The 26722-nt window shown below is 44.8% G+C and overlaps 1 protein-coding gene across 5 annotated transcripts in view; it reads left to right on the top strand.

Annotated features, from left to right (window-relative positions):
• Window positions 1–26722, top strand: part of APBA1 (amyloid beta precursor protein binding family A member 1) — a 190195-nt gene that overhangs the window by 146321 nt on the left and 17152 nt on the right. For 4 of the 5 annotated variants that reach the window (XM_033123022.1, XM_033123023.1, XM_033123024.1 and 1 more), the window contains exons 3-8: window positions 4643–4738; window positions 9220–9259; window positions 12538–12683; window positions 22185–22217; window positions 23229–23315; window positions 23958–24143. In XM_033123022.1, coding sequence (XP_032978913.1) covers window positions 4643–4738; window positions 9220–9259; window positions 12538–12683; window positions 22185–22217; window positions 23229–23315; window positions 23958–24143 — 588 coding nt within the window. The remainder of the gene's footprint in view (window positions 1–4642; window positions 4739–9219; window positions 9260–12537; window positions 12684–22184; window positions 22218–23228; window positions 23316–23957; window positions 24144–26722) is intronic. The other variant, XM_033123026.1, reaches the window with a different exon arrangement.

The following is a 26722-nucleotide window of genomic DNA, read 5'->3' as shown; positions in this document are numbered from 1 at the left end:
CTGCAAGCATAGCCTGAAAATTCCTTCAGCTGTTTGTTTGTCTCACCACTACCATCAGCAATACAGTATTTGCCCCCAGGAGGTGGTTAGTCAGAATTTAAATGAATGATTGGCTTTCTCTTTGGACCTTGTAGCATCGTTAGGCCACCTCTGACCTAAGAACGGGACTGTCCATCTCTTGTTCTGGCATTGAAGCATCCAAGTTTTCAGGATAAGAGCTCTGCTTTTAGGAACCCCAGAGCTATCACTGTAAGTTGAGATCACAGTTGGGGAGAATCTGCTAGAACACAGTCTGCAGAAGACAAGTTGTTGAGCTTAAGGAGACCTCCTGTAATTACCCAGAACAGGGAGTTGTTGAGTCGTCTTTGAACACTCCCTCTGTCATCTCCCTGTTTGGCACTTACCTTTGTGAATTTCTAAGCCCTCATGTGCTTCCCACCATTGGTCTTATTTGCCCAAAGTTGAATATTGATCTATTAACCCAGAAGGCATGAGACTCCAGTCACAGATATATGTAATAATAATTTTTAGTTTTGTATCATATCTCACTGGTTAAATTTTGCCTCCCATACATTCTTTGAAAGTAAAAAATGTTTTCCAATGTCTGGTTTTCTCTCCACTTTTGAGAGTAACAAGGCAGAAGTTGGAGGTAAGAGGCAAAGGGCTTTCAAAGCAGGTATTTGAGAAGAGCTGATACTAGCACCTTTGTTTAGGCCCCATGGAGGCGGTGTCTGCTCCAAAGGCATTTTTCCATCTTGACTTGGTCAACAGTGGTGTGGTCAGCAGTAAGCTTGTGCTCTGTGGGGTCCTCTCTCATGCTGGGGCCACTTTCTGCTTCAAAAGAGTTTGCTGGAGCTAAGGTCAGGGTCTTCACAAGCAAAGACCATTTCTCTAATTCAAAATGCAGATTTCACATTCTCCATATAACAGTGTAGGGGTGCGATGTCAAAAAAGGCTTCCCACTAAGCACTGAAATATAAAGACAGAGAGTAGTGGTGGATCTGCTTTCTGTGCAGGATGGAAAACATGGCGAAGCTGGAAACTACATTGAAATCATTTATTCAGTAAACATTTACTGAGTGCCTACTGTTTATGGGACCCAAGGCTGGGTACCTGGATTACAAAGATGAGTAAGAGAAGATCTCTCCCAAAGAGCTCTTGGGGGAGGGCAGACATACACAGAAACACATCATTACAAAGCCTGGCATATGCCATCAGGAGAGAATGTACCATGAACAGAGTAAGACAGCTTCAGCAAGATGTGGGCTTTTGAATTATGCATTGAATGTAGGAGAGAATGAGGGAGAACTTTCTGGGTGGAGGTAATTAACAGCACACGCAAATGGAAGGAAACATGAATGAGCTCATTTGCGTGCAGAAGGCTAGAGCATCCGTTGTCTGAGGGGAAGTGGGCCCTGATAAAGGTTGGTGTGGGCCCCCCGAGAGCCTCCGTGGAGCAGTGCTCACTGCAGTCACATTTGTGTCTCTTCTCCAGTGTTCCATGATGGGTGCCCAGCGCTGGTCACTTAGCCGACTGTAGGGTCTGACCTGCCTCTTTCCTATCCCAGCCCACTGTGTGCACAACCTGTCTTCTCACATCATCCTGAGATGATCTGGTGCCCATGGCATTGCAAAGAATCTATTTTTAGAAGATTTACAACAGAAAATAGACAAAGAAGTAGGAACTGTGGGACTCTTGGGAGGGTTGTTGTTTTTTTAAATTTTTTTTAATTATTGGGGAATATTGGGAAACAGTGTGTTTCTCCAGGGCTCATCAGCTCCAAGTCGTTGTCCTTCAGTCTAGTTGTGGAGGGCGCAGCTCAGCTCCAAGTCCAGTCATCGTTTTCAATCTTTAGTTGCAGGGAGCGCAGCCCACCATCCCATGTGGGAATCGAACCGGCAACCTCGTTGTTGAGAGCTCAGCTTGCGCTCTAACCATCTGAGCCATCCGGCCGCCCCTCTGGCAGCTCGTTGCCTTCAGTCTAGCTGTGGAGGGCGCAGCTCACAGTGGCCCATGTGGGGATTGAACCGGCAATCCCGTTGTTCAGAGCTCTCTAACCAACTGAGCCATCTGGCCACCCAGGGTTGTTGTTTTTTTTTAATGAAGCTGTTACACCACTTTCAAACCAAATAGGTAAAGAAAAACCAGCCATACTAGCTTCCCCAGGGACTAGACCCTTACAGTCTTTGTGACAGAGAAAATTACTTGGAGGAAACATGGATGTAAATATCTAAGGAAGCTCTTTAAATTTGAAAAACTGGGACATTTTAAAGGCATCAAATTCTCATGAAGACTTTACTACATTAATTTTGAGTAGGCCAAACGGAGAGCTCACTCTGCCAGTACCCACCCGCTCTCTTGGATGCTAAATGAAAACTTCTGTGTTCTTTTTAAAGGCATGCAGGGCTATTTTCTTGTATCCGGAGGTTGAGCCTGGTCTCCTTTACGTCTGCTGTTACCCGTCCTCTTGGATTTTCTGCAGAGCGACTGATTCCTGCATGTGAACGTTTTAGAGGCTCAGTGCTCCTCACCTGCCCGCTCAGACTCAGGCACATGGGCTCATGGGAAACAAATGCAGGCCTCACAGCAATCGGCTGGAACCATAGCGTCTCCGTGGGAAGCATATCACATTGCACCACATCCTCTTTCCATTCATTTGGTGTCCCCTGTGTTTCCTGTAATTCAGGCTTTTTGAGAACGATTTTCTTTTTTAAGATTCCACGTACTGCTCGCTGAGGTCCCCTCCCCTCCTCAGCACCACTGCTTTGTGTCACATTCTTCCTTTCCACACAGGTCTTTTACTGGCGTTTCTGTACCTCACCTTCCCCACGGGGGCCAGTCCCATGAGGTCCGATGAGACTCAAGTAACCATTCGTGCGATTTTGATTGTTTTGCATACCTCCCCTCACATCTCCACACTTCCTCAGAGACTAGATCCTTGTGTGGGTTCTATTGTATGTCCACTCTCAGACATCACCAACAAACGGTGAAGCAGTCCGTTCTTACTCTCAGAGAACTGTCGCTATGGAATTCTTAAGCATCCCTGTGAGTCACCTGAAGAGTCCCCCATCTCCCAAGGTTTCAGGCGCATACAGAAATGTGCAAGCATTGGCGAACAAAGGTTGTCAGAGCCTGGATTAGTCCCATCCCTCTGCCTGCTTGCTTGCCCTCGTCATTCATTCAGCAAGTATTTATGAAGCACGGGCTGTGTGTCAGGCCCTGGCCTGGGATGTCCTATTTCCAGTAGGGCCTGTCTGTGCAAGGAGCCTGAGCCTACCACCTGAGGTAGTAGCACACCTGATGGGAACCATACACCCTGAAACGATTTTCCTGAGTCTTATTTTTTTTCATTAAAGATTTTCTTGATTTTTAAATTATAGTCAAGGTGTAATATTACTATATTAGTTTAGGTATATAACATAGTGATTCAACATTTATGTACCTTATGAAGTGATCACCACAATGAGTCTAGTAGCCGTCTGTCACCATACATAGTTACTGCGATATCATTGACGACATGCCCTGTACATTACATCCCCATGAACTTACTTTATAACTGGCAATTTGTACTTCTCAATTCCCTTCCCCTTTTCCACCTATCCTGTCACCCTCATCCCCTCTGCAACCGTCATTTTGCTCTCTGTATCTCTGAGTTTGTTTTATTTGTTCATTTCTCTTGTTCTTTAGATTCCACATATAAGTGAAATCATACAGTGCTTGTCTTTCTCTGTCTGACTTATTTCACTTAGCATAATACTCTCTAGGTACATCTATGTCATTGCAAATGGCAAGATTTCATTCTTTTTATGGCTGAGTAATATCCCATTGTATATATGTACTGCATCTTCTTTATCCATTCGTCTACTGATGGGCACTTAGGTTGCTTCCATATCTTGGCTAGCGTAAATAGTGCTACAATGAACATGGTGGTGCATATATCTTTTAGAATTAATGTTTTTGTTTTCTTTGGACTAATACCCAGAAGTGGAATTGCTTTAAATGTATCATTTAACAAAGAATTTTTGAACTTTTCTGAGAAGGTAATGTTGTTTGGATGCTGTAGTTTCTCTGAATTTTCAGTTGCCTGTGGATTAAATCAGACAAGATATTTGAAATCTGAACTGACTAGGAAAATACAAGTGGTGTGGTTTCCAGTCATCCACGTCAATCCCAGCTACCTCCTTAAAAATACGTGCTGTAATTTTTTCTTTCCCATTCAAATGGGAAAGTAGGTGATTTTATGACATGTATTATCCAAAGTCTTTGTATCTTTCAATAAGAAACAAATTTAAGAGCACCAACATTTGTGTATCACCATAATTTTTATTTATCCAGAGCTTTAAGTTTGACATTCAACTTTTACTGTATATAAATTAAATTGCTAGATGTTGGCCTAAGGGGTGGGGAACCGTGCTCCAAGTGCTCCTTTGAAAACATGGCAGAAATTTCCAAGCCAGCTTGACAACCTGGAGCTTTCTCGGATGTGTAGTGGGCAGCTCTTTTTCCGGGGCAGTTTGTTCCCCTCTGAAATATTTCTTCAGTTGTGTGCAGTGTTCTCCTCTCTGCTCGCTCCCTGCCCGCAGGCCGGGTGCTCACCCGTCCGCCAGGTTCTCACTGTGTTATCCCCTTGCTGTGTTCCAGTCTCCATCGCCCGGCAGTTCCTCGCCCCTGGGCGCAGAGTCTTCGAGTACACCCCTTCACCCCAGTGACCCCGCGGAAGCCTCCACGAACAAAGAGGTAGGTGGGATGCCATTTTGCTTCAAAAGCCCATTTTCTCGCCTTCTAATTCTGGCTTGTGCTTTCTCCAGCCTCCCACAGAGCTTCTGTCCCACAGCACCCTGGGCAGACCAGTTCTGTTTCCTCCTGTCCAGTGTGCAATTCGATGATGAAAGCCGCCACATCCAATTTGGGAGCCGGTTGCCACAGGGGTCTATTTTAATTAGTAAATAAAACGAAAAAGTCACTTCCTCCGGCCTGCGCACCACTGCTCAGTCCAACTGCTCAGTAGCCACATGTGACTGGTAACTGTATTGGACGGGGAGATTACAGAACGTTTCCACCCATACAGAAAGTTCTCTTGGGCAGTGCAGGCCCTTGGACATCAAACACGGTGTAGCTGCATCCTTCCTCATGGTGTGAGAAGCCTCGGGTACCGTGGATGTACAGTCGCTACGTGCTTTGGGAAATGGGTTTTTTTAAATACCCATTTATTTCAGGCCCAAGTGAAATACCTTTCATGAGGACAGGGTGACCACTTGTCCTGGTTGACCTGCAGTGCTTCCATTTGACACCTGCTGTCCAACAACACAACTGAGAAGCACCCCTTCTCTGGAAAGCAGCGCTGTCCAGAGAACAGACCATAGCACTGGGAACGTTCTACTTCTGTACTGTCCTCTGTGGTGCGCACCAGCCATGTGTGACTGACTAGTTAGCCCTTGACATGTGGTTGGTGGGACCGTGGACCTGACATTTTCATGTTATCCAGTTTCATTCACTTCAACAACCACGTGCAGCAAAGAGCTCCTGGACAGTGTGGCCCTAACATGTCCCTTTGGACAGCAAATCATAGTGTCGCCCTACTGAGGGAGGCCAGACTGAGCTCTGGCTGAGAAAATTTAAGCAAGAAGATGCTGCTTGCTCCCCCTGAGGTTTTTAGGGCTAAACAGGGCAGGTATTTTTCCCTGAGGGAAGGCACTGCCTTCTCCAGCGCTGTCATCTTTTTACACCCAGCTAACTGCCACCCCCATCTCTTTATGAACCAGCATCAGCTAGATAGTGACCTGTGTCGTGATCTCTGTGTGGGCGCAGCTTGCTGTAAATGTGTAAATGCTGCCTAATCACCAGTGAGGATATGCATTAGGGCAGTAAACCACATAATGAATGATTGTCTCGCTTTCCCTCCTCTTGCTAATAATTTTTATGTGAAGTGCAATGGAAGGAAGAAAGCCATCTCCATTTTAACCTGAGTGGCAGCTCACTTTTAATGGGCTTTAGTTAAGACTTACCTTTAAAGGATCACTGAATACACATACATTCACATTAAATATTCATGCAAGGGAGACGTATATATTTTTTTTAATAATCTGTTCCTATTAAGCCGAACAAACATAAAGAGACTTTCTCTGAAACACCACCATTAGAATTTAGATTTGAAATGTACTTTGGTCTTCCTCTGGGCTTGATCCTCAGACCCCAGGCCACAGAAACAGGCCTAATGGCGTCACAGTTTTTGCTGCGCCTGCATCCCCCAGCTTTGCCTTATACTTTATTCACAGTACGAGGTGAGAACAAATAGCAAGAAGAAAAGAATGGCGGCCACCGTGATCATAACAGGAATGAGACTGACCATTTCTTGAACATACACAGTGTGCAGGCACTGGGCCAAACAAATCACAGATCGTATCTCATTTAATCCTTAAAATAATTTTGTGAGGCGGGAACTATTGTCCTCATGTGTTAGTTGAGGAAGCTGAGAGGTTGAATCTCTTACCTGAGGTCCCAGGGCTCACAACTGGGTGGGCGAGGGTTTGAACCCAGAGCACATGCGGTGGGCCCAGGCTCTTAACCCCAGGCTCTGCTGTGCTGGGGTGAAACGCGCTTGCAGATCACAAACTGCAGGGACAAGGTAGCTTGTGTGTCATCATTCCAGTTATCAGGCCTCCGGGTTCTGCGCGTGGTTTGTGTGTCCTCCTAGAAAATCCCAAAGGTTTTGGCCTTTCTCTTCCTCACTGTGACTTTATTAATTTTTGAATGTTAAGGATCAACCAATGTTCATCTCTGCCCACATGTGAGAAGACAAAAGGCTAATCAGACATCTGAGTGTTCAACATTCGATTATTCATCAGATATAATAAGCAAGGCAAATTTGTTAGTTTCTCAGTTCCTATAGGACTTGGCACATGTCTCTGCATATCCTTAGGAATAATGATGAAATCCTCTTTGTGTGCAATAATTAGAGATTCTTTCATTTCACAAAACTCTTTAAAAAAATAAAATTACTACCCCAGAGGCTAAAGAAAGCCAGTCATGAGCTCTCATGAATAGAGAGTAAGTGAATATACCAAATGCCCTCCATTGTGGTTCTAAATAAAATGGCAGTTTTTAGAGTATTAAACTGAAGTCATTCTTTTGTAGCTTCTGCTAAAATCTGGACACTGTCCTTGAGATTAGCATTCAGAAAAATGTCCCAATAGCCCAAGGAAATCTGAATAGGCTTCTTGGGTTTACCTGGAGGCTTAACCATTTTGAGTAAACAAAGTGAACCCTTATTACCCGAGGCCCCTCGCAGCTGAGGACAAAGACAGAGATGGTTGGGGAATAATAATTTTAAAATCTTTGGCCTTTTGAAGAAGCTAGCGTACGTCTGCATATCCTGAAGTTATGGATTATTTTTCTTTAAACCAACCAGATTTAGACAGACTTGGCCGTTGGCACTCAACTGGGCCTGTCTTCTTGCTTGGATAAATAGAAAGTAAAATTAATGGAAAGTACTGCTGAAATTGGAGTTCTCTCCTATCCGCATATCTTGGCGTTGACGTGGTGTGCATTTTCCCATGAATTCATTAACAGCCGATAACCTTTTATTCCTGGTGGACTTGTGTCTTTAGTTCCTTTAAAAGGGATCCTTTCTGAAACCAGAAACCCACCCTCTTTGGTGTGAGGAACCATTTCATCCCGGTGAACACATGGGCAGCAGGTTTACTGCACAGTGTGTTGTGTGATTAGTTTGAATTCTTGCCATTTTCCTGAATTGAGTTCGATTCCTAAAATTAGATGTCTTCAACTGCCTCCAATTTTTCACATAACAATTAACACTACTGTTTTTTAGAATGTTGTGCAGGTATTGACTAATTTATCATCCCTTTGCTATTCCCATCTTGCAAGGAAAGAACACTGTATAAACTATAATGATATGGGATTGTTTCCCATGACATCTCAGCCCTCATGCAGGGCTCTTCACCCTTCCAATCCACCAGGCTTCTCAGAGTGTACCCGCAATTCAGGTCAGCCTGTTAAGCAGCTGTGCTGCACTAGATACCCTTCTTCTAAAAATGATGTGAATGATCCCCTGACATCTGGTAGCTTCTTAGCAATGAAAATCTTTAGGCTTTCTGAGGATAGCCGTTGGCCATGCAATCCCTACTTTTTGCCCAGGTTAGAGACTTTTGTCTTTGACATTAGCTCTTCACTCTGCTGTAGTGCTCACATCACCCTGCCCCAGACAGATCAGCTATAAATTCCATTACTGGTTGAAGCAGGAATGGATTTCCTACTCTTAGGCCACTCAGAGTTATCTCCAGGGCATTCACTTGTAAAAGGAACCAAATGGAAAGTATTGCTTCCCTGAGAGCCAGCACTGAACTGCCATCCAATCAGGTTCTAGAAGGGTTCTAGCTGATCATATCCATTTCCAGTGGTGCTGTTGGAAAACTGACCTTTGCTCCAATATAAGAAATACCAGGGTTTTTAATTTACTCCTTTGTTTGTTGTGTCCTTATTTTGAAGTACCGTGTTTTCCCCGAAAAGAAGACCTAACCAGAAAATAAGCCTTAGCATGATTTTTCAGGATGGCATCCCCTGAACATAAGCCCTAATGTGTCTTTTAGAACAAAAATTAATATATAAGACCCGGTCTTATTTTGGGGGAAACACGGTAGCACATGGTAATAAAATACATAATGGAATTTTTAAACTAAAATAAATCAGTGATAAATGAAAGGAAGAAATAAAAACTCTAGCAAACATTTTTAGCACCGTGAGAGATCACCGCAAGCAAAGACCTAAAGTGCAATGAAATTCTCCAAGGAAATTCTTAATTTCAACATATAATGATATTCTTGGTGCTTTTATTAATTAGCAATTTTTCACTTAGAAACCCGGATTCTTAAAAATAGAAATTGAGCCCTTTGTATTGCTATTGCAGATTATGAATTTTGGTCGGGGGGTATTTTTTAAGCTGACAGATATTTCTCTGGTTGTGGAATGTAAGATTTTCAGATTATCTAAAATATGAATGGGTGGTTCTGGGCTTTGGGTAACCTTTAATAAAAACAATGTACATGTTTATTTACACTTGACTTTCTGTAACCAGAAATGGTTGCTAACAGCTTAATATCTGCCATTGGTAATGTATTATTTTTCATGTTGCATGGATGGTTGTGTTAATGCATTTTTCATCATGCTTTGCCCTTTCTGAAACCTCTTTGTCTTAATTACAGTCAAGAAAAAGCTTGGCTTCATTCCCAACCTACGTTGAAGGTAAGAGCTGAGAAGGAAATAGTGAGTACTGAGTCATTCATGAATCTTTTAGCACTTTGGGTGTTTGAAGCACGGGGCTGGAAGACGACAGTGGACAAGAAAGGCCAGAGTCACTTAAGTCACAGTCTTAACAGTCTTAGAATCTTAGACCAGAAGAACAACAGCTGTAAGCCTCTCAAAGAGCCTCCTCCCTGCCTTTGCTGATTCTGTCCATGAGAACCTGAGTCTGGGTGGGGGACTTTTCCCCCTGCTTAGTCATGGTCATGTTGGATCTGAAACCCAACATGCCTGCGTACACCTCTTATATCCATCAAGGACTATGTAAGTGGGAATGAGCTCTAACTAACAGAGAAATTTTGGACTTCTTCACTTAAAAGAAGAAGAAAAACAGACCTTCCCAATGACTCCCGTCTCTTGCTCTCTTGCTTGGAAGAGCTAGTAATAGTAACATTTATCAGCTCTTACCCTTTGCCAGGTACTGTTCTAAGCACCTTCCATGTAATCACTAATTGAATCCTCACATCCATCTTGTGAACTGGGTTGTTTTATTTTTCCCCATGTTAAGCATGAGAGGACTGAGGCATCAAAGGGTGAGCAACTTCCCCAAGATCACACATAGCAAGTGGCAGAGCCAGGCCATGCCCCGGCCGTCTGATTCCACAGTTCTCTCTGTATTCAGTGCAAGGCTGCCCCACGCGGTTGTGCAGGTTATCACGGCACAAGGATACCCAGACGCTAGTGGGGCCAAAACTCAGCCCAAGCTAGGCACCCTAGGTTGAGGTCAGGCCACACAAATGGAGCATATATTTCTCATTCACACAAAGGCACTCCCTAGCTAGCGGGAATACTGGTCCTCTACCAGGAGGGTAGGCTAGATTGTTATTTCCTTGAAGGAGGATTTTTCTGGAGGCCGAGGCATCAAGTTGAGGCCATGTCTGGCCTTTGTATCCTGTGAGTAAACAGTCGGCGTGTTCCACTGCCTGGGAATGAGTTATCAGGATTCCTTTGAACCTGAAGCCCAGGACAAGCTCCAAGGTTTGGCTCACTTACTCGGGTTTTTCTCTTGAGTAACCTATAAATTATTTTCACCGTTTTTGTGAATTTCCAGAATTCCATGAGAGCACCTCAGGGAGTTTTCAGAAGATTGGGAACTCCGTTTTTCCTATCCCGTGGTTTAGACTCGGCATTAACACAAGGATGACGATACAGTGTGTGGGTTTGTTCACCTGCAGGGCAACATAAAGCAGCATCACTGAGAAGAACTCAGTTCTTTGACTTAAGACCATTATAACTTTATTTTTAACTTTTTTCATAATACACTAACATCTGAGCGTAAAAAGAACTTAGGACATTAGGGTACTTTTTTTTTCAGGGTATGATACAGTGACAGTGACATTTGAATATAATCAATTTCCCTGGAGGATAAAGGGCATAAGATTATATCTTGAATGTACAGTTTGTTTAGGTCCAATATTTCTGTCTCTGGGCTGCTCGATCTAGTCATTTAAATGTTACTTGGATTGCTCTTAAACAAATCTGCGTATCCACACTTATTGCAGGTGAAGAGGGGCTCTTTTCAGTGAGTAGAGCTAAATCAGAGATGAATATATGGTATTGGAAGTCCTGTAGAGAAGCGGTTGATTTTTATTTTTCTTTGAACTTTTTTTTTTTTCACAAAATAAATGGAACATTTTTAAAAGTTGCTATCCCAGGTGAGATCTTTTCTCAGTACCTGGTTGGCAAAAATGATGTTTAAGTAACATTGTACATCATCACAGGAATTTCTGATAGAAGAATGATAATCTTTTACTTTTTAGACAGCATAGTGTGGGTCCAAACTTGTCCATATGTTGTTTTATTAGACTAGTGCTTCCCTGCTGTACAGCTAAACTATGTATTGTAAACAGCCTGAATCCTTGTCACATCTATGAAAGTTTCAGAGCAGGAAGCCTGTGGCTGTTGAGAAGAATGTAAATTACTGGTATATAGTGGAGGCAGGTGTGGCTCAGTGTTTGTCCAGAAGTCGTTCCCCGGAAAGATCGGGAATAAGACAAACAACAGGTGTCCTTATTTCATTACCACACAGATGTTTTGTGAAGGCCTTTCCTAAAACATTGTTAATTTCTTTGTTTCAACCACCATCTTGGTTTTAGGGGGAAAAAAATGAATAGATTTTATTTTAAATCTGTATCCTGGTAAGTAGTTTATCCTGGGCAGTGAGTATTTAAGCTCAAGGTGAGCTTCATGTTTAAGGTTAAGAATTAAAACCATTTCAGATGAGCTCTCCAGGAGGAAAAAGCAGATTATTCCACTTCGAGGTATCTAATTTAAGGCCCTGAAGTTTTTTAACTGTGGGTTAACATGTATATTTTAGTCTCCCCAAATACGGCGCCCAAGCCAAAGAAGACGTGTGTTTTCATGGCAGAATTAGAATGCCATTCTTAATGCGTGTGTTGTAAAGTTATATATTAGTCCCAGACATGTTTTAATTTCAAGGAGAGTTTATATGTGATTGTGGTCAGAATCAGATACCTTCCTTTTAAATAGTTAAAAGTAAGGTTAGATTTAAAAGGCTGATCAATGATTTAAAAGGCTGATTTTCCTTGGAATTGATCTGTATGTGGATGCAGGCTGGGAACATTATGGTCTGTAAGTCAGCAAGGTTGGCAGGATGAGACCATCGCTTTGGGATAACATTATCTGTCTCCCAGATTTGGAGTTAGAGGCTATTATGGGAATCCAGACATTCTGAAACAAACATCCCCTGTTTTCTGAGTTATAAAATTTGTGTCCCCCATTGTGGGTAAAATGGAGAGGGGGAGACATGGATGGGTGGCGAGTCAGGGAACTGCTTACCTCACCACTGGGCTGGCAAACGTTTATTTGATACCCACTAGATGACAGATTCTGACGAGACACAAGAGAGCCAAAGATGACTAGATATAGTCTTTGTCCCCAAAGAGCTCAGTCTAACAGGAGCTCAGTCTAACATCCTTCATCACTGAATTTTAGTTTTGGTATTTGCATAAATATTCACATCATTTCTCACAGTAAATGGCATGGGTGAAGTAAGTCACTCTAAGAAAAAAAATCTTCCTTCTGTTTGAAGTCGAAGGGTGAGTGAAGGCTGGCACACAGAGAATAGCAGGTGGATGCAACACTCAGGGGTCTTGGGTACTGGGCCCCCTGTGCCAAGGGGGGAGAGGTATTATGCCAGTGGTTCGGCAACCCCCCACTCTGGGTGGCTTCACTTACCGCTGTGGTTCTGTATGTTACAGTTCCCGGACCGTGTGACCCCGAAGACTTAATCGATGGAATCATTTTTGCTGCCAATTACCTTGGCTCCACCCAGCTGCTCTCAGACAAAACTCCCTCCAAAAACGTGCGCATGATGCAGGCCCAGGAAGCTGTGAGCAGGATCAAGGTGAGAGGGCGTGTGTGCTCCATGGAGGTGGTAGGCAGAGGTGGGCACCTGAGCCGTCCATACTGATCACCCCACACCTCACGTATCCAGTCCTGAATTTAGAGGAGAGTGGATTGGGATGACCTGGCAGGCAATGCTTATCCATGTGCTTGCTAACAGTTCTAAAGAGCAAAAAGATTTCCAAAGTGTCCTGGAATCCTTATGTATCAATACCAGATATTTTCGTTGTTCTTAATGGCCAGTCTTGAAAAAAAGTCCCTATGATCATAAACTTTGACAAGATCACATGATGAGGAATATCACTGTGCGTATTACGTCTCCAGTGTGAGAGGTGTCAGTCTTTCCATTGACAGCTGGAGATCCGTGACTTAAACATTGCTCGTTACAGTGTGGTTCACACGAGGTCCCATGGCTTCCAGACAGGCTGATCCTGTTCAAGCTCAACTGAACTGGCTTGCTTCAAGTAAAACGAACCGTTTGACCAGATCTAACTTGGCTAGTCTGAACAAGTCGGAGCAAGGCTAACCCAGTTTAAACTAGTTTGAGCTAGTCAACCTGTTCGAATATGTTTTAAGATTTCGAAGGAGTGAGCCTGTTTGATCTAGGAAGAACCACTTTCATCTAGCTTAAATCATCTACAACTTGTTTGAACCAGCCAGAACTGGTTTGAGCCCATGGAAATGCAGTGGTCTAGAATCTCCATGAGGCCAATACCACCTAGAATTACGGACAAAACCACGACTACAGGGATACTTAAACTGCCATCATGTCGTTCAAGTGTCATTAAGTGCCACCAGCACCCAGAACGATTGGGCAGCCACACTGGGGCCATAGGGAGATTTGAAACCCAGAACCAGGTATTTTAGGCAAGTTAGAACAGGTTAGGATACTTCAGAATTGGTTTTATCCAGTCACCTGATCAAAATCAATTCTTTCCCAATAAACCATTCCTTTTTTTGTATCTTGTCACTTACACATTCCCACGTGTCATTCTGGTGTTTGTGTAGCAATGTGGAGTGAGAAAGAAGTGTGGGTAGAAGGCAGTAATGGAGAGTTCTTAATCTCTCAATCAAGGAAAAAGTATTTTTTAAGCACTTAGCTGTTCCAGGCTGTGCAAGGTCTCGTGAAGGAGGGCAATGGCGATTTATAAAGTGAGATCCCTAACTTCCAACTCAGCAGCACAAATGAGAAATGAATGAAGCCAGAGAATGTGCGGTTATCCCTGAGGAGGAGAGAATGGGGTCAGATAGTAAGTGCCGTAAGAGTGCAGGGGGGCCCTCGACAGGTGAGACAGCACCTGAGAGCTTGAAGGGAAGAGTGGCAGCAATTCACAGAGGTTCTGCAGAACAGAGGTGGTGCTTCCGGTGGCACTGCCCCATCTGAGCTGATTGCTGTGTTATTCCCATGCCCAGGCTCTGCCATCGTGACGACTAGATAAGGTCAGACTTCCATTGATGCCATAATTATGATGGTTTTTGAGCCCAGTTATTCTGCAGTTTCTGGGGTGCTGTGTGAATGTCCTCAGGTCCCCTCTAATTGCTTCCTCATTCAACTGCCCTCCATGACTCCTGCTGCTGGGGTCTCCAAGAGTCACTCTCTGCTCCTACCACCTCTCTATGCTTGGAGGAGGCACTCCTCTCCCAAGCTCAGCACTGACCCTTCCCTTACTTATCCTTCATAGTATAGTAAACCAATGCTGCAACTCTTGAAAATACGACTGAAGTTTTAGGAATTGGGATGTATAAACCAGAGAGGAATGTACAACCACATCACAGGTAGCCCAATGGCAAGGTTACTGACGAGGGCCTACCAGTTTTTCCATGTGTCAGGGACCCACTCCACCACTTCATCTGGGCTGCACAACTCTTGTTTGTGTCTCAGAGACCCTGCAGCCACCAGGCCCACTTCTGTGGTGTTCATTTGTTCTCCCAAAATTAGCCTCTTTCAGGATGATTGACAGTGAGAAGGTTCACTTCCTTTAAGGGAAGTCCCACCCCCTATCCACAGAGATGCATCTCACCTCGTGTTTCCCAACAGGACAGCTCCGTGAAAACGTATCAGCCTGCCCTTCACACCTACAGTGATACTACTGGTAGGACGTCAGGTTCTTGTTGAGCTGCCCATCCAAGCTTGACCCAGTTCCTTCTCACTGTCACCCCTTATCATAACGAGGTGATGTTAGTACTGCCAGATCTTCCTACTGTCTTCTTCTTCATTTAGGGTCTCCCAGACACAGTGTTCAAAGCACGAACACAGAAACCTCTCTGAGAGAACAAGCTGTTTCTCAGGCGCCATCCTGATGTCTTATTTCTGGATGTCTTATTTCATCCAGAGCAGTGAACTTCAAAAACAAGCTCTTTGGGGTCATCGTTCTGACTCCTCGTGCCCCACAGTCACCAAACACAGCGTGTTATGATTGTGTGAAACTAACATTTGTTAAGTAGAGCCCTAGGGTGCCCGATGATGAGCAAAAGACCACAAGAGGAATTAAGATCGAGAAGTTGCTACTCACAGGTCCTGGAGAAAGTCCTAGAGGGTCCACATGGGGAGGTCAAGGCAGGGTGCAGGCAGAGAGAGACGCAGGACCTGGGCACATGCCTTTAGCAGGGTCCATGGGGAGAGTGCCTTGGGGTTCCTGACCTAAGGCCAGATTGGTCAGTTCAAACCAAAGCAGAGCTGGGATTTGGTAAGCTCCATGGGGGTCTTATCTAAGGGGCACATAGGAGGAGACTGTTGCTCACAAGGGCTGCTGGGAAGTCCCATCAGGAGCTTACATGTGTCTGTGACTCTCTGGCTGTCATCCAGGACATGCACTTGCATGAGGGGCTAGTGTCAGTTTAAGGTCCCCACAGGCTGCTTGGCCATTACTGAGACCATTACCGCGGCAGCAAAATCATGGAGTAGCTTAGCTAAGCTCTTAACATAGCACGTAGTTCCCCAGGGTAATGGTGCCATCAGCTTCCCCGGGGTCAACGGGAATGCAAGGACCTGGCATGCCTCACTCACTGCTCCTTGGACAGGGAGGGACCTCCAAAGGGGCATTTGCAAATGGGTAGGGGGCACTTTTGGTTGCCACGGTGCCTGGGGGCATTTTTACTGGCATTAGTAGGTCAGAGCCAGGGCCGCTTAACACGCTGTAGTGTGCAGGATAGAGACACGCGACAAACATAAATCTCCTCCAGAATGCCAGAACGCCCCTCCCCCAGCACCCCTGTTAAGGAGTACTCCCAAGGCCCATTGAGGTGAATCTTCCAGAACAAAGCAACAGTCCGCCCCCAAAAGAGTACTGAAGACCCCTGAGACCAAAAACTGCGTGTTGCTTTGAGATGAGTGTTGAGTGTTTCCTAGGTTCTGTCCGTCAGGTTTCAGACATACTAAAGCTCAGGTTTCATTCTGGGCACCTTGTTCCTGGCCTCCTGACTGGCAGAGTTGCTCTGTCTTTCCACTGTGACATGTATGTAGTATTCGATGGCCGGGAGGGGAGAGCAGGTCCGTGACCTGAACAGAAAGCACTGCTCAGGGTAGACGATGGCATCTGGTACCAGATCCCACCCAGTGCCAAGTGTGCCGGGAACTGCCAGCAGGCCTCGTTTTCCTGCTTTTCGCTTCATTGCACTTCATAGACAGTGTCTTTTACAAACTGAAGGCGGGACCCTTCACCGCAGCTCACTTTGTTGAGACACTCGCTTTGTTACAGTGGTCTGGGACTGAACCCACAGAAACTCCAAGGTATGCCTGTATATCTTCTGATTTCCACAGTGGTATCCGAGACTGTTGTTTTTCCTTCTTCAAAGTCCAGCTCCCTAATAGGAAACCAGAAAGTTTACTTTGAAGCTCCGTAGGGTTGGTGTCCACAAGTTCCACTGTTCATTAAAACAGAAAATTTGATGGCTTTGTTGAACAGAATAAGCAGGAGAGAGGCTGTCTGATTATAAATCCATGTTAGACCTGCCCAGAGCAGAATAGGCATCTGGAAGACATCACATGTTTATTTTTACCAAAGATTACTCTCGTGTAAGGAATTCAGTATGGAGTGGTAAGATTAAATGGTTACATTTCATTTATAAGCATCATTTCACAGTGTACGTCTGTGCATCTGAAGGAACTGTTGTCTGTCATTAAGTATTTCCTACTTGTGTTCCTTTTACATTCATTTAAATGCTCATCAGAGTGCTTGCCTTTACACCCAGCCTGACACTATTTCAAATTCTCAGTGGAGACAGCTATGTGCAGACCCGTGGTTGATTCCCACACCTGTTAGAAAGTGACTGTCAGCAGCGTCACAGAGACTTCATCACCTGCAGAGGGAACCAGGGGGCTGAGAGCATTTCTCCAAGGGGAGCGGGCACTGTGGTGCGCCTGTGTGCCTAGCAGACCTTTCTCTAAGGGAGGCGATGCCATGCGTTTTCCTCAAGAGAGGCTGTCCTTTCAGGAATGAGTTTTTCTAGGCCACCTCGAGAGAGATGCAGAGCAGAATGTGGCTACAGACTTTATCGTGTCCATCCAGGAAGGAAGGGGAAAAGCTGTACGGATTCTATTTGGGAAATCCTTTTAGCAGTATCCTCACCACAAACTGATGAGGAATGACTGCCTAGGTGCTCTTACCAACGCAAAGGCCGAGGAATTTCCTCCTTTTCCTTTCAGGTACCTTCTTTCTCCCTCCCTCCCTGCGGGGGTCTCATTTTGCCCCTCTTTCCCCCAGCTACATTCTCTGACCCCCACGGAGGCAATGCATGCGGTGAGACCTACCTCACCGTGGGTCCAGCCATGGTGTTTGTGGTCCTTTGGCTCTAAATACACGCTGAACCTGAAGCCTTGGTGTCCACTTTAAAACAGTCTTCAGTTTCTGTTCTGTCCATTAGTTATGGCATCAGTGACTCACAGAGCACCAGCTGTATACTAGAATTGAATATTGATGTTGGACTCACACTTAGAGTTGTAAAAATTACGATTTTCTTCCTTTAGCAAAGAATTTACAGATGTACTTGCCAAATGAGGAGAGAATTGGGAGTTGTGGTTTGGCCACATTGGTAGGTATTTTCTACTTAACGGGAGATAAAAACGAAGGAAATTTGGCTCAAAAAGCAAACCGTTCTTAGACAGACCCCTGTGATGGGCATCTTAGGAGCTAAAAATTAACCAAGATCCAGTCCTTGACCTTGAAAACGCACAGTCTGATAAGGGAGTCAGGAAGAGCGTTGAGGTAACAATAATACAAGGCAGGCTGAGGGATCGGAAATTAAAAGGCTTTTCCATCTACCAAAATATAGCAAATACGGTGTGTCTGAATGCAATAGCGGAATTAGAAGACATCGGCCATTTTTTTAAAAACCTTTTTTATCATCTTTGGACCCTTCTAGTGTATCCTTTCTGCTTTGTTGTTCACCATTATTGAGAAGAAATAATATCCTTCCAGGAAGTTCCCGTATATCTAAGGAATGCATTAGAGCAGTGGTTCTCAAGGTGGGATCCCTGGGGTCCCAGCAGCAACATATCCTGGGGACTTGTTAGAAATGCAGATTCTCAGGCCCCAACCCATTCAAACTCATGGGGGTAGGAACCAGGAATCTGTGCTTTCCTAAGCCCTTCAGGAGAGTCTGATGTAGCCTACAATTTGGGACCCACTGCCGTAGAGAAGGGTGGACCATCCAGCGTTGTGTAGCATCTGTCCTCCAACTTGGCTCTGTGGCTTTCCAGTCAAGCCGAGCACTTCTCACTGACAGGGTTCCGCTGGCAAATAAGCGGAAGAAACACTGCAGAACGTATCTCCTTTCTGAATAGTTGCTATGTATGTTTTCCTATGAAGGATGCTGGGAACTCCTGTACTAAGGAGATTTCATTCACTTTAACCACAAGCTCCCCTAGTTATTTGAACGGAGAATGCATTATCCCTGTGTGGTGCCTGTTACAGTCTGGTTGCTGGGAGTCTCTGGAACACGTTCTAGGAGAAACTTCTGGAGAGAGTTTTGCCCTTCATACCGTCAGTATCTAAAGTACCCTAGGTAGAGAGAGAGAGAGAGAGAGAGAGAGAGAGAGAGAAAGAGAGAGCGAGAGAGAGAATCATGCCTGCACCCTGTCTAAAGAAGCAAACTTGGAGCCAGTGCAGCCAGCTCACTTTTCTTCCTCTCTGTCCAGTATATCTCCATGCTTCAACTGGAAGATGGGGTGACCTGCTGAACCCTACCTGAGCTGTATTAACTACTACATATCCATGCAGAGTGTGGTGTGTATGTCTCCATTTCGTCTACATTTGTGAAGCTCATGTAATTAGCTCACAAATGATGATGTGACATTTTTTGGTCCATACATTTTTGTAAGGATCACTCATTATCAAATATTCTTATATCTGTCTTTACTAGTATAGCACAAAAGATCAGATTTTTCCATTCTTTAATGGAAAGATTTTTCTCCTAAGTGTCAAAAATTAGAACTGAATTGTAGAATTAACAATTCTCCCAGTTGCTTTGTGTCAGCCATGTGATTTTCCATCTGACTTGAAGGAGTCTGTGGCTGATAGAAAGGATGGTGACACTTACAGCAGGCCTTTCACACACATTACCTCGTTTGTACCTCAAAATAGAGGGGGTGGGGTATCCTGGGAGGTAGGTATTAATAACCCCATTTTTCAGACAAACAGAGAAGTTTAGACATAAAACACTTGCCCAGATCGCACAGCTAGCAGTTTGCAGTGTAGAGTGAGACTTCCAGGTTTAACTCTGTTTCTGCCATTTAACCACTGTGTGACCTTGGACAAGTTCATTAGCCTCTCTGTGCCTCAGTGTCCTCTTCTGGAAGATGAGGATAATGTAGTGCCTACCTCACTGGGCTGTAAGCTTTTACACTGATAGATGTGAAACACTTAGAAGGATGCTGCCAGCTGGGGAAAGAAAAATTAGAATAGTCAGGAGGGTCCCCAGCCTGAATAACCTCAGTTAACACTCGATACGCATTTTGGATCAAGCGACTGGCTGGCCGGTGCCATAGTTTATGACCTTGCACATAGCCCACTGGATGATAAGCCGTAATCAATCCCATGAAACACGGGGATTTAAATGGATGTTGTCATTTCTTGCTTTAAGATGCGTGCTGGCCTTATGCTTCTCTAGACCTCTCTCTGCTACCCCAGGTCCTCATTCTGGCTGCGACCCCATCAGCATTTCTAATGTGGCGTCTAAATTTTTAATTACAATTTGTTCCAGGGCACTTGAGTATCATGAGGGATTTATTTCTCTAAGTGAATGAAACACCTTGAACTTCATCAACATTATTTCAGAAAGCCTTTCATGAAACTCAGTCTGCCTTTTTGGATTGTCTCCTTTATCACCCATTCCAGTTTAAAAAAAAAAATGAATTTGGGCATCTCGCTGGTGGCAGATTTGTTTTCCTTTGAAAGGGGCCTTTCAGACCACGGTTCCCTAGAGTGAAGAATTTTGACCAATAGCTGTTTGTTTTGGTATCAAAAACAATGGAAATTCTTATGTTACTGCCATATCATTTCATGTCATATCATTTCAGGAGTGGTGGTAGAAAACAGACATCTTAGGATCTCACAGCAGTCATCTATCGTAGGATTATAACTGGCGCAGGTCAGAATTCCCCTGGCAGGAGTCTCTGATTCCGCACAGGAAATCTGTGGTGTGACGTAGCATCAGCATGGGGCCACGCCTCGGGTGCAGAGATATTTCCACTGTCATGCACGGCATTAGGGTAACACTTGCAGTTGCTGCCTTTGGACTTCTCCAGAGCACGCTGCTCACGGTGACCACCAGGAAGAGTTGTAGGGTGGCGTGTGGGAGTTGGGCTGCCCTAGTTTCCTGGGTGTCCCACAGATGCGCTATTTGGTGTTTGGATGGTTGACTCATCCAGTTTCTCCACAATGAAGTAGTACAGACAACACATTTTAGTCATTAATGAAACAGAGATGAGCTGCTGAGGGCAAAAGAGGTTTTCTACCAGGTGAGTACCAAGGAAGGCACCTTCCTCCTCCCCACCCCCATCACCACAGCAGGGCTCCGGTTTGCCCATTGACTCACCATTGTTCCTACGAGATCTGTGTGTATCTAGCAAGCCTTACTAAAAGCCAAGACATTGGCTCTTGGTGCAGGTGAATTACAATCACATAAGAGCAAACACAAATATAGTGCTTATAATGTACCAGGCACTATTGTAAGAGCTTTGCATATAGTCATTTTTATCCTCAGAACAGCCCTATTGAGGTAGATGCTATTTTTATCTTCATTTGACAGATGAGTAAATTGAGGCACAGAGATGTTACGTGGCTTGCTCCAAGTCATACAACTAGTCAGGTAGCAGAGCCAAGACTCAGTTTTAAACAATTCAGCCCCACACTCTCTGCCTTTATCAACTATGTCTTATGAGAAAAGGGTACATTATATCCATTTCTAGTTAGGTCCAGGCTACATTAATATTATACAAATGTAAAGCAAGGAGTAAAGAGGGACAACAATAAAAGATCAATTTCATAGGAAAACATAAACATCTTCAATATGTACGTACCTTATAGTTACAAAATGGGTGAAGCGAAGGTTGACAGAAGTAGACATGGACAAATCCACAGTAACAGCTGGAGATTTTAACACACATCTCCCAATAAATATTAGAACAAGCAGACAAAAAAAAAAATCAGGTACAGAAGATTTGAACAATACTCTTAACCAACATAATTGACTTAGTTGACATTCATAGAACATCATCCCCAGCAACTGCAGAATGCAGCTTGTGAACACAACACTTTCACCGAAGCCAGTCATCTTCTGGGCCATACAGCTGAAACTCAGCACATTTCAAAGGATTGAAATCAGAGTATATTCTCTTGACCCAGTGAAATTAATTCAGAAATAAATAACAAGAAGATAACTAGAAAATCTCCAAATATGTTAAAATTAAGAATACAGTTCTAAAGAATCCAAAGTCCAAAGGAGAAATCATAGTGTAAATTAGAAAATGCTTTGAATGAAATGATAATTAAATTGCAACATATCAAAATTTGTGGGCTACAGCTACTGCAGTGCTTGGAAGGAGATTCATGGTTTTAAATAAATATATCAGAAAAGAAAAACATTTGAAAATCCATCATTTAAGTTTTCATCTCAAGAAGCTAGGAAAAAAATCAGCAAATTCAGCCCAGAAAAAGTAGAACAAAATAAAGGTATAGACTAAAATCAATGAAGTAGAAAAAACAGGCATGCAATAAAGTCAACAGAACCAAAAGTTGGTTTCTTTGAAAACATTGATTGCAGTTACGTGTAAGAAGTGACTCAATCCATTTCTTTTCCTCCTACTGCCCCTGCCACCTGCTAAATTCTGAGTTAGGAAATCCATTGTTTATAGAGTGGGATTTTTTTTTGTTTTTTAGTTCACTTCCCACAGAAATGCTTTTACCACTATCGGTATTAGTTTGTCAATTCCTTCTTTGACTTTGAGTCTCTGCAAATTCTTTTCTAACTGTTCTCCTGTCTCTGTTTGTTCCATGCTAAGCAGATGGCCCAGAAATTAGCCAAAAGCAGGAAGAAGGTGCAGTACAAATACTTCATCAGCTTGGTGTTCTGCCTGTTCTTTTCATTTATTTATGTTTTACCTTATTATTATTTCGTGTTTTTGTTTTCTGCATCCAGCAAGTTTTTTGTTCAGATTTCTTTTTGAACCGCCCCATAAGCCACCGTTTCTTAAAACTCAGTTGCCTAAAGTGGCTGTTTTCTGTTGCTCATGAGTCATTTCACTTCAGAGGAACGGCAGGGAGCAGATTGGAGATGCTAAATGAACTGTACAGTAGTGTGAAAGTTTCCACCATTCAGGAGCATTATTGTGGCAGGGACTTGGGTCTGTTCAATTACAGTCATGTTTGATTTGCGGATTTGTCAGATTGCTGGATGCAAAAAAGAAAACTCGCTAATAACCACACACGTGCGGAATTAAGCCCTAAATGAACTAGACGGATGCGCTTTTTTGGTTGTGGAGCTTCTAGGTGCTTATGAGTTACCCATGGGATGTCGAGGCATTGGGGCTCTTTCTTAATGGGGTGGTTTCAGGGTAGTGCTTCTGTGTTGCTGTGTGGGTGTGTGAACATGAAGACCTCTTACCAGAACTGCAGCCAAATGACTTTGTTTGCTCCTGCTATAAGCATTGTTCCCCACTCCCTGAGCAGGGGCAGATTCTGACTTTGCCAGGGTCCTGGGGTATCAGTCAGTGCCCTTGTTTCTTCAATCTTCTGGGCTCTGAAACCTTTGCAGAAAGGGCCATTCACGATCCTTGGTCGTAGAACCAAATCGACGGCAGTGAGTGACTGCTTCTAGAGGGGAAGAAGCAAAGGGGGTCCTGCATTTCCCCTGTAACGTGGAGATGCTCCCTCTCGTCTATGTGTCCGTCCTCTGTGTGGTGACTTCAGCTTTGACGACCTAATTCTGGAGTCTGCGTTGCTGTTCTGGTGACTGAGTCTCAGTGCCTCTGTGTGTGAGCTCGCCTTGCTCCCATGCACCCGCGTCCGAGGAATGTGCTAAGCTTTCCTCGGTGCATTTTTCTTCTCAGGCTCCTGAAGGCGAGTCTCAGCCAATGACTGAAGTGGATCTCTTCATTTCTACACAGAGAATCAAAGTGTTGAATGCTGACACACAGGTAGTAATTAGCTGGCTCCCACCGTTCCCTGGGGTGAAGCTTAGCAGCATGGCAACTCAGAGACTGTACCCGTGTCTATAGAGCACCTGCCTCCAGATGTTGACTTCTAGACAAGCTGGAAGGTGGTGTCTGCAGTGCTGGCTGGGGGAGGTGGAGAGGGACGGGGCGGACCTCGAGACTGTTTTCTTAAAGGTCAAAGGAAAAAATAAACCGTGGGTATTATTTGCTAATCATTCTCATAAGTTTTTATCAGAAACTTCACAAACTTGAACAGATTAGCCTTTCAAGAAATTTTGTTTAAATTCGCGCGCACACACACACACACACGAAAATAAAATGCAGCCATCCTGTGTAGAGTTTTTATCTTTTTTTTTAACTTCCCCACCAGAGATTCTGCTGGTTGTAAAATGGTTGAAATGTCTTTTCAGCTGCCACAGACCACTTCCTGGGTTATTATTAGCCAAGGGAATTGCCCCCAGGCCTGGGTGGATGCGGGTAAATCTGCCAGCAGGGTCTTGGCAGGGAGCCCTGGAGTGCACCCTACATGCAGACCACACTGGGCTGGGCTGTGGGGTGCCTGACTCTCTTAGAGGTCATGAGATGCTGCACTGGACTTACTGTCCTCTCCCTTCCGCCCTCCAGGAGACAATGATGGACCACCCTCTGAGGACCATTTCCTACATTGCAGACATTGGGAATATTGTTGTGCTGATGGCCCGCAGGCGGATGCCTCGCTCGAACTCCCAGGAGAACGTGGAAGCCTCCCACCCATCCCAGGACGGGAAAAGGCAGTACAAGATGATCTGCCACGTCTTCGAGTCTGAGGACGTAAGGGTTGCTTTCCGTGATCTCCCTCCTGTGACCTGAGCTGTCCCTGAGTGCCCAGATTCTATTTCTCAGAACCTGAATCATCCATGAAACAGATATTTATTGAGCACCTACTATGTGTCAGGCACTGTTCTAGTGCTAGGGATACAAGGCTGAATAAAACAGACAAGGCACTCTTCATGAGGGTTGTAGGAAGACAGAAGATAAATGGATAGATAGATTTAATATAAAATTAGTTAATGGGAAGTTTGATAAAGAAAAAATAAAACTAGGGCAGGGGATAGAGGGACAGGGGCTGTTTCTGGTAGGGTAATCGACAAAGTCCTCTCTGAGGAGGCGAGATTTAAGCAGAGACCTGAATGAAGTCAGAGGAGAAAGAGCAAGTGCAAAAGCCCTGAGGCAGGGGCCTCCTGCTATAGCTGAGAAAAGGCAAGGAGACCCAACTGCTGGAGAGCTTAAAGTCAGAGAAGAATGGGAAGAGTTCATTCAGACCCTGGGGGCCCGTGCAGGTCTCACCTGGGCCCTGGGGCATTTGGGAGGACAGTTCTTGGTGGTGCAGGACTGCCTTGGGGGCTACAGGAAAGTCAGAATCTCTGTCCCTATCCACCCACCCACCTATACCACCTGTAGTCCTTATGAAAACCAGCTGCTCCCCTTGTCATAAAGCCAGTAATTCCTACCCCTCCCCGCATCTCTCCAGGTGACGAAGTCAACAGAGAAAATTAGTTTATAACAGAGGGGTACCATTCTTCCATTCAGCCTTCTTCCCAAATTGTGCTTAGAACTGCTGGCAAGGCCACCAGCTTCAAGCTGCGTTAGCACCTGAACACCTCCTAGTGCGCGGCAGGCCTCGGAAGCTCCCCTCCAGGCCGGGGCCGCAGCCCCACCATGGTTTCGAACTGCAGAGCCCCGAGAAGGCCCTGTCCGTGCCGCTGACGGTGCTAATTTTTCCTCCTGCATCGTAGAATACACTCTGTTTCTCCTACCAAGCAGGGAGCTCTTACTACTTAAGCTGCCTGTGGTCGCCTTGGCTCCTTAAAAGAGGTCATTTTTCTCCAGGAGAGTGTTATCTGTCTAGCTGCAGTATATTTCCTTCTTCCAACAAGTTAGGAGTCAGAGGCAAGCAGGTTTTCTCCGGGGAACCAGCCCTGTCACAGCTGCAGCCTTGGAGAGGAGGTGGTGCTTCCCCTTCCTGCAGCATCATTTCCTGGTCTGGTTCTCTAGAAAGCAGCCCTGGGACAAGGTCGCTGAGAAGGCAGAGAGCTTGCAGTGCCTCTCGCCACCATTCTCCCTGCTATGCCTTTCAAACTGAGGCCAAACTTGCAAACTGAGAGAACATGAGTTTTAGAAGGTTCTTGGAAAGTTTCAAAAGAGTTAAATTTAGAATCTTAAGCCTCATGTGTCCTGCAGGCCAATGAAAAGGTGGGATTAGCTCTGCTCACCAGGCCTGAGTCTCCCGGCATACATATATGTACGGATGAGGATCGCTCTGCTGCATGCTTCTGGCTGGAAGCTCCAAGAAGAGGTTTCTATTCCTGGGGCTTCCTGTTGAGGAAGATGATGAAAGGAAAGAATGGGGAGCAAGACTAGGACCTGGGAATCTCACCCCTCGGCTTCCTAAGCAGAGGACAAAAGAAGGTCATTGGCTCCAGACCAGGGAGAGCTGGCTATGAAGCCTGCCTGCTCGGGCCAGCTGAGTGGCCGCTTAGCTTCTGTAGGATGATAGCCCCCTGCCCCCCTTATCGGGCTGCTGTGTGACTGTGCTACTGCGTAAACACCGCAGCCTGTGCGTTAGCCACATCAGCCGTCCATGCATGATCAGCAAGGTCCCAGGCATGTGTGTTTCGGTTATCTGTCCACTGTGCCTCTGATGGCTAAAGCAGTGTCTCACCTCCAGTTTTGCAGCAGGATGCAAGGTGGTGGTCCTTGATGTGACTTGTGGCACGTGAAGTCACCAGATTCTCAGAGTGAGAAAAATGTTTCTTTTCCCACGGCCAGCCACACAGAAAGTCCTACTGTCACTGTTAATTGGCTGCTTTTAGCAAAAACTAGGGAAGGTAGGAAAAGAGGTTAGAATTGTGTGTTTCTAAAACATCACTCTAGAGATTTGGTTTGGTTTGGTTATTTTTCTACCCATCTGAATTTCACAGAGAGGCAGTCCGGTGTGGTGGGGAAGGAGGGTGGGCTCTGGAATCAGTCTACCAGGATTCAGCCCCCCACCTCACCCCTTTCCCAGGGAATGGACAGTTAAACTTCTCAACCCCTGCTTCCCCATCTGTCTAATGGGGACTATAAAACAGAGCCACAATTCCAAAGTCTAAAGAGCTCTGAGAAACAAAAGGGAGCTTTGTAGCCAATTTGCTGACATACCTGCCCTGCACTGCCATGAGGCTATTTATAGGGTTTGTCCAGCTTACCAGGAATCTTACACATTTTGCTGCAGGAATATTACTGAGTTTAGTGATAGGACACTTCCCCAGGCCCTAAAAGGGTTATTATACAATGTATGATATAGGCATCCTGTTCTCTTTCTAAAATCCCAAATTTTTATTGTGAAACAGACTCAAGAGCTTGTGGAC

Source organism: Rhinolophus ferrumequinum, chromosome 12 (assembly GCF_004115265.2).
Source record: "Rhinolophus ferrumequinum isolate MPI-CBG mRhiFer1 chromosome 12, mRhiFer1_v1.p, whole genome shotgun sequence".
NCBI classification, from domain to species: Eukaryota; Metazoa; Chordata; class Mammalia; order Chiroptera; family Rhinolophidae; genus Rhinolophus; species Rhinolophus ferrumequinum.
Note: the sequence above shows the minus strand (reverse complement) of the source record. Positions and strands in the feature narration are given on the sequence as shown.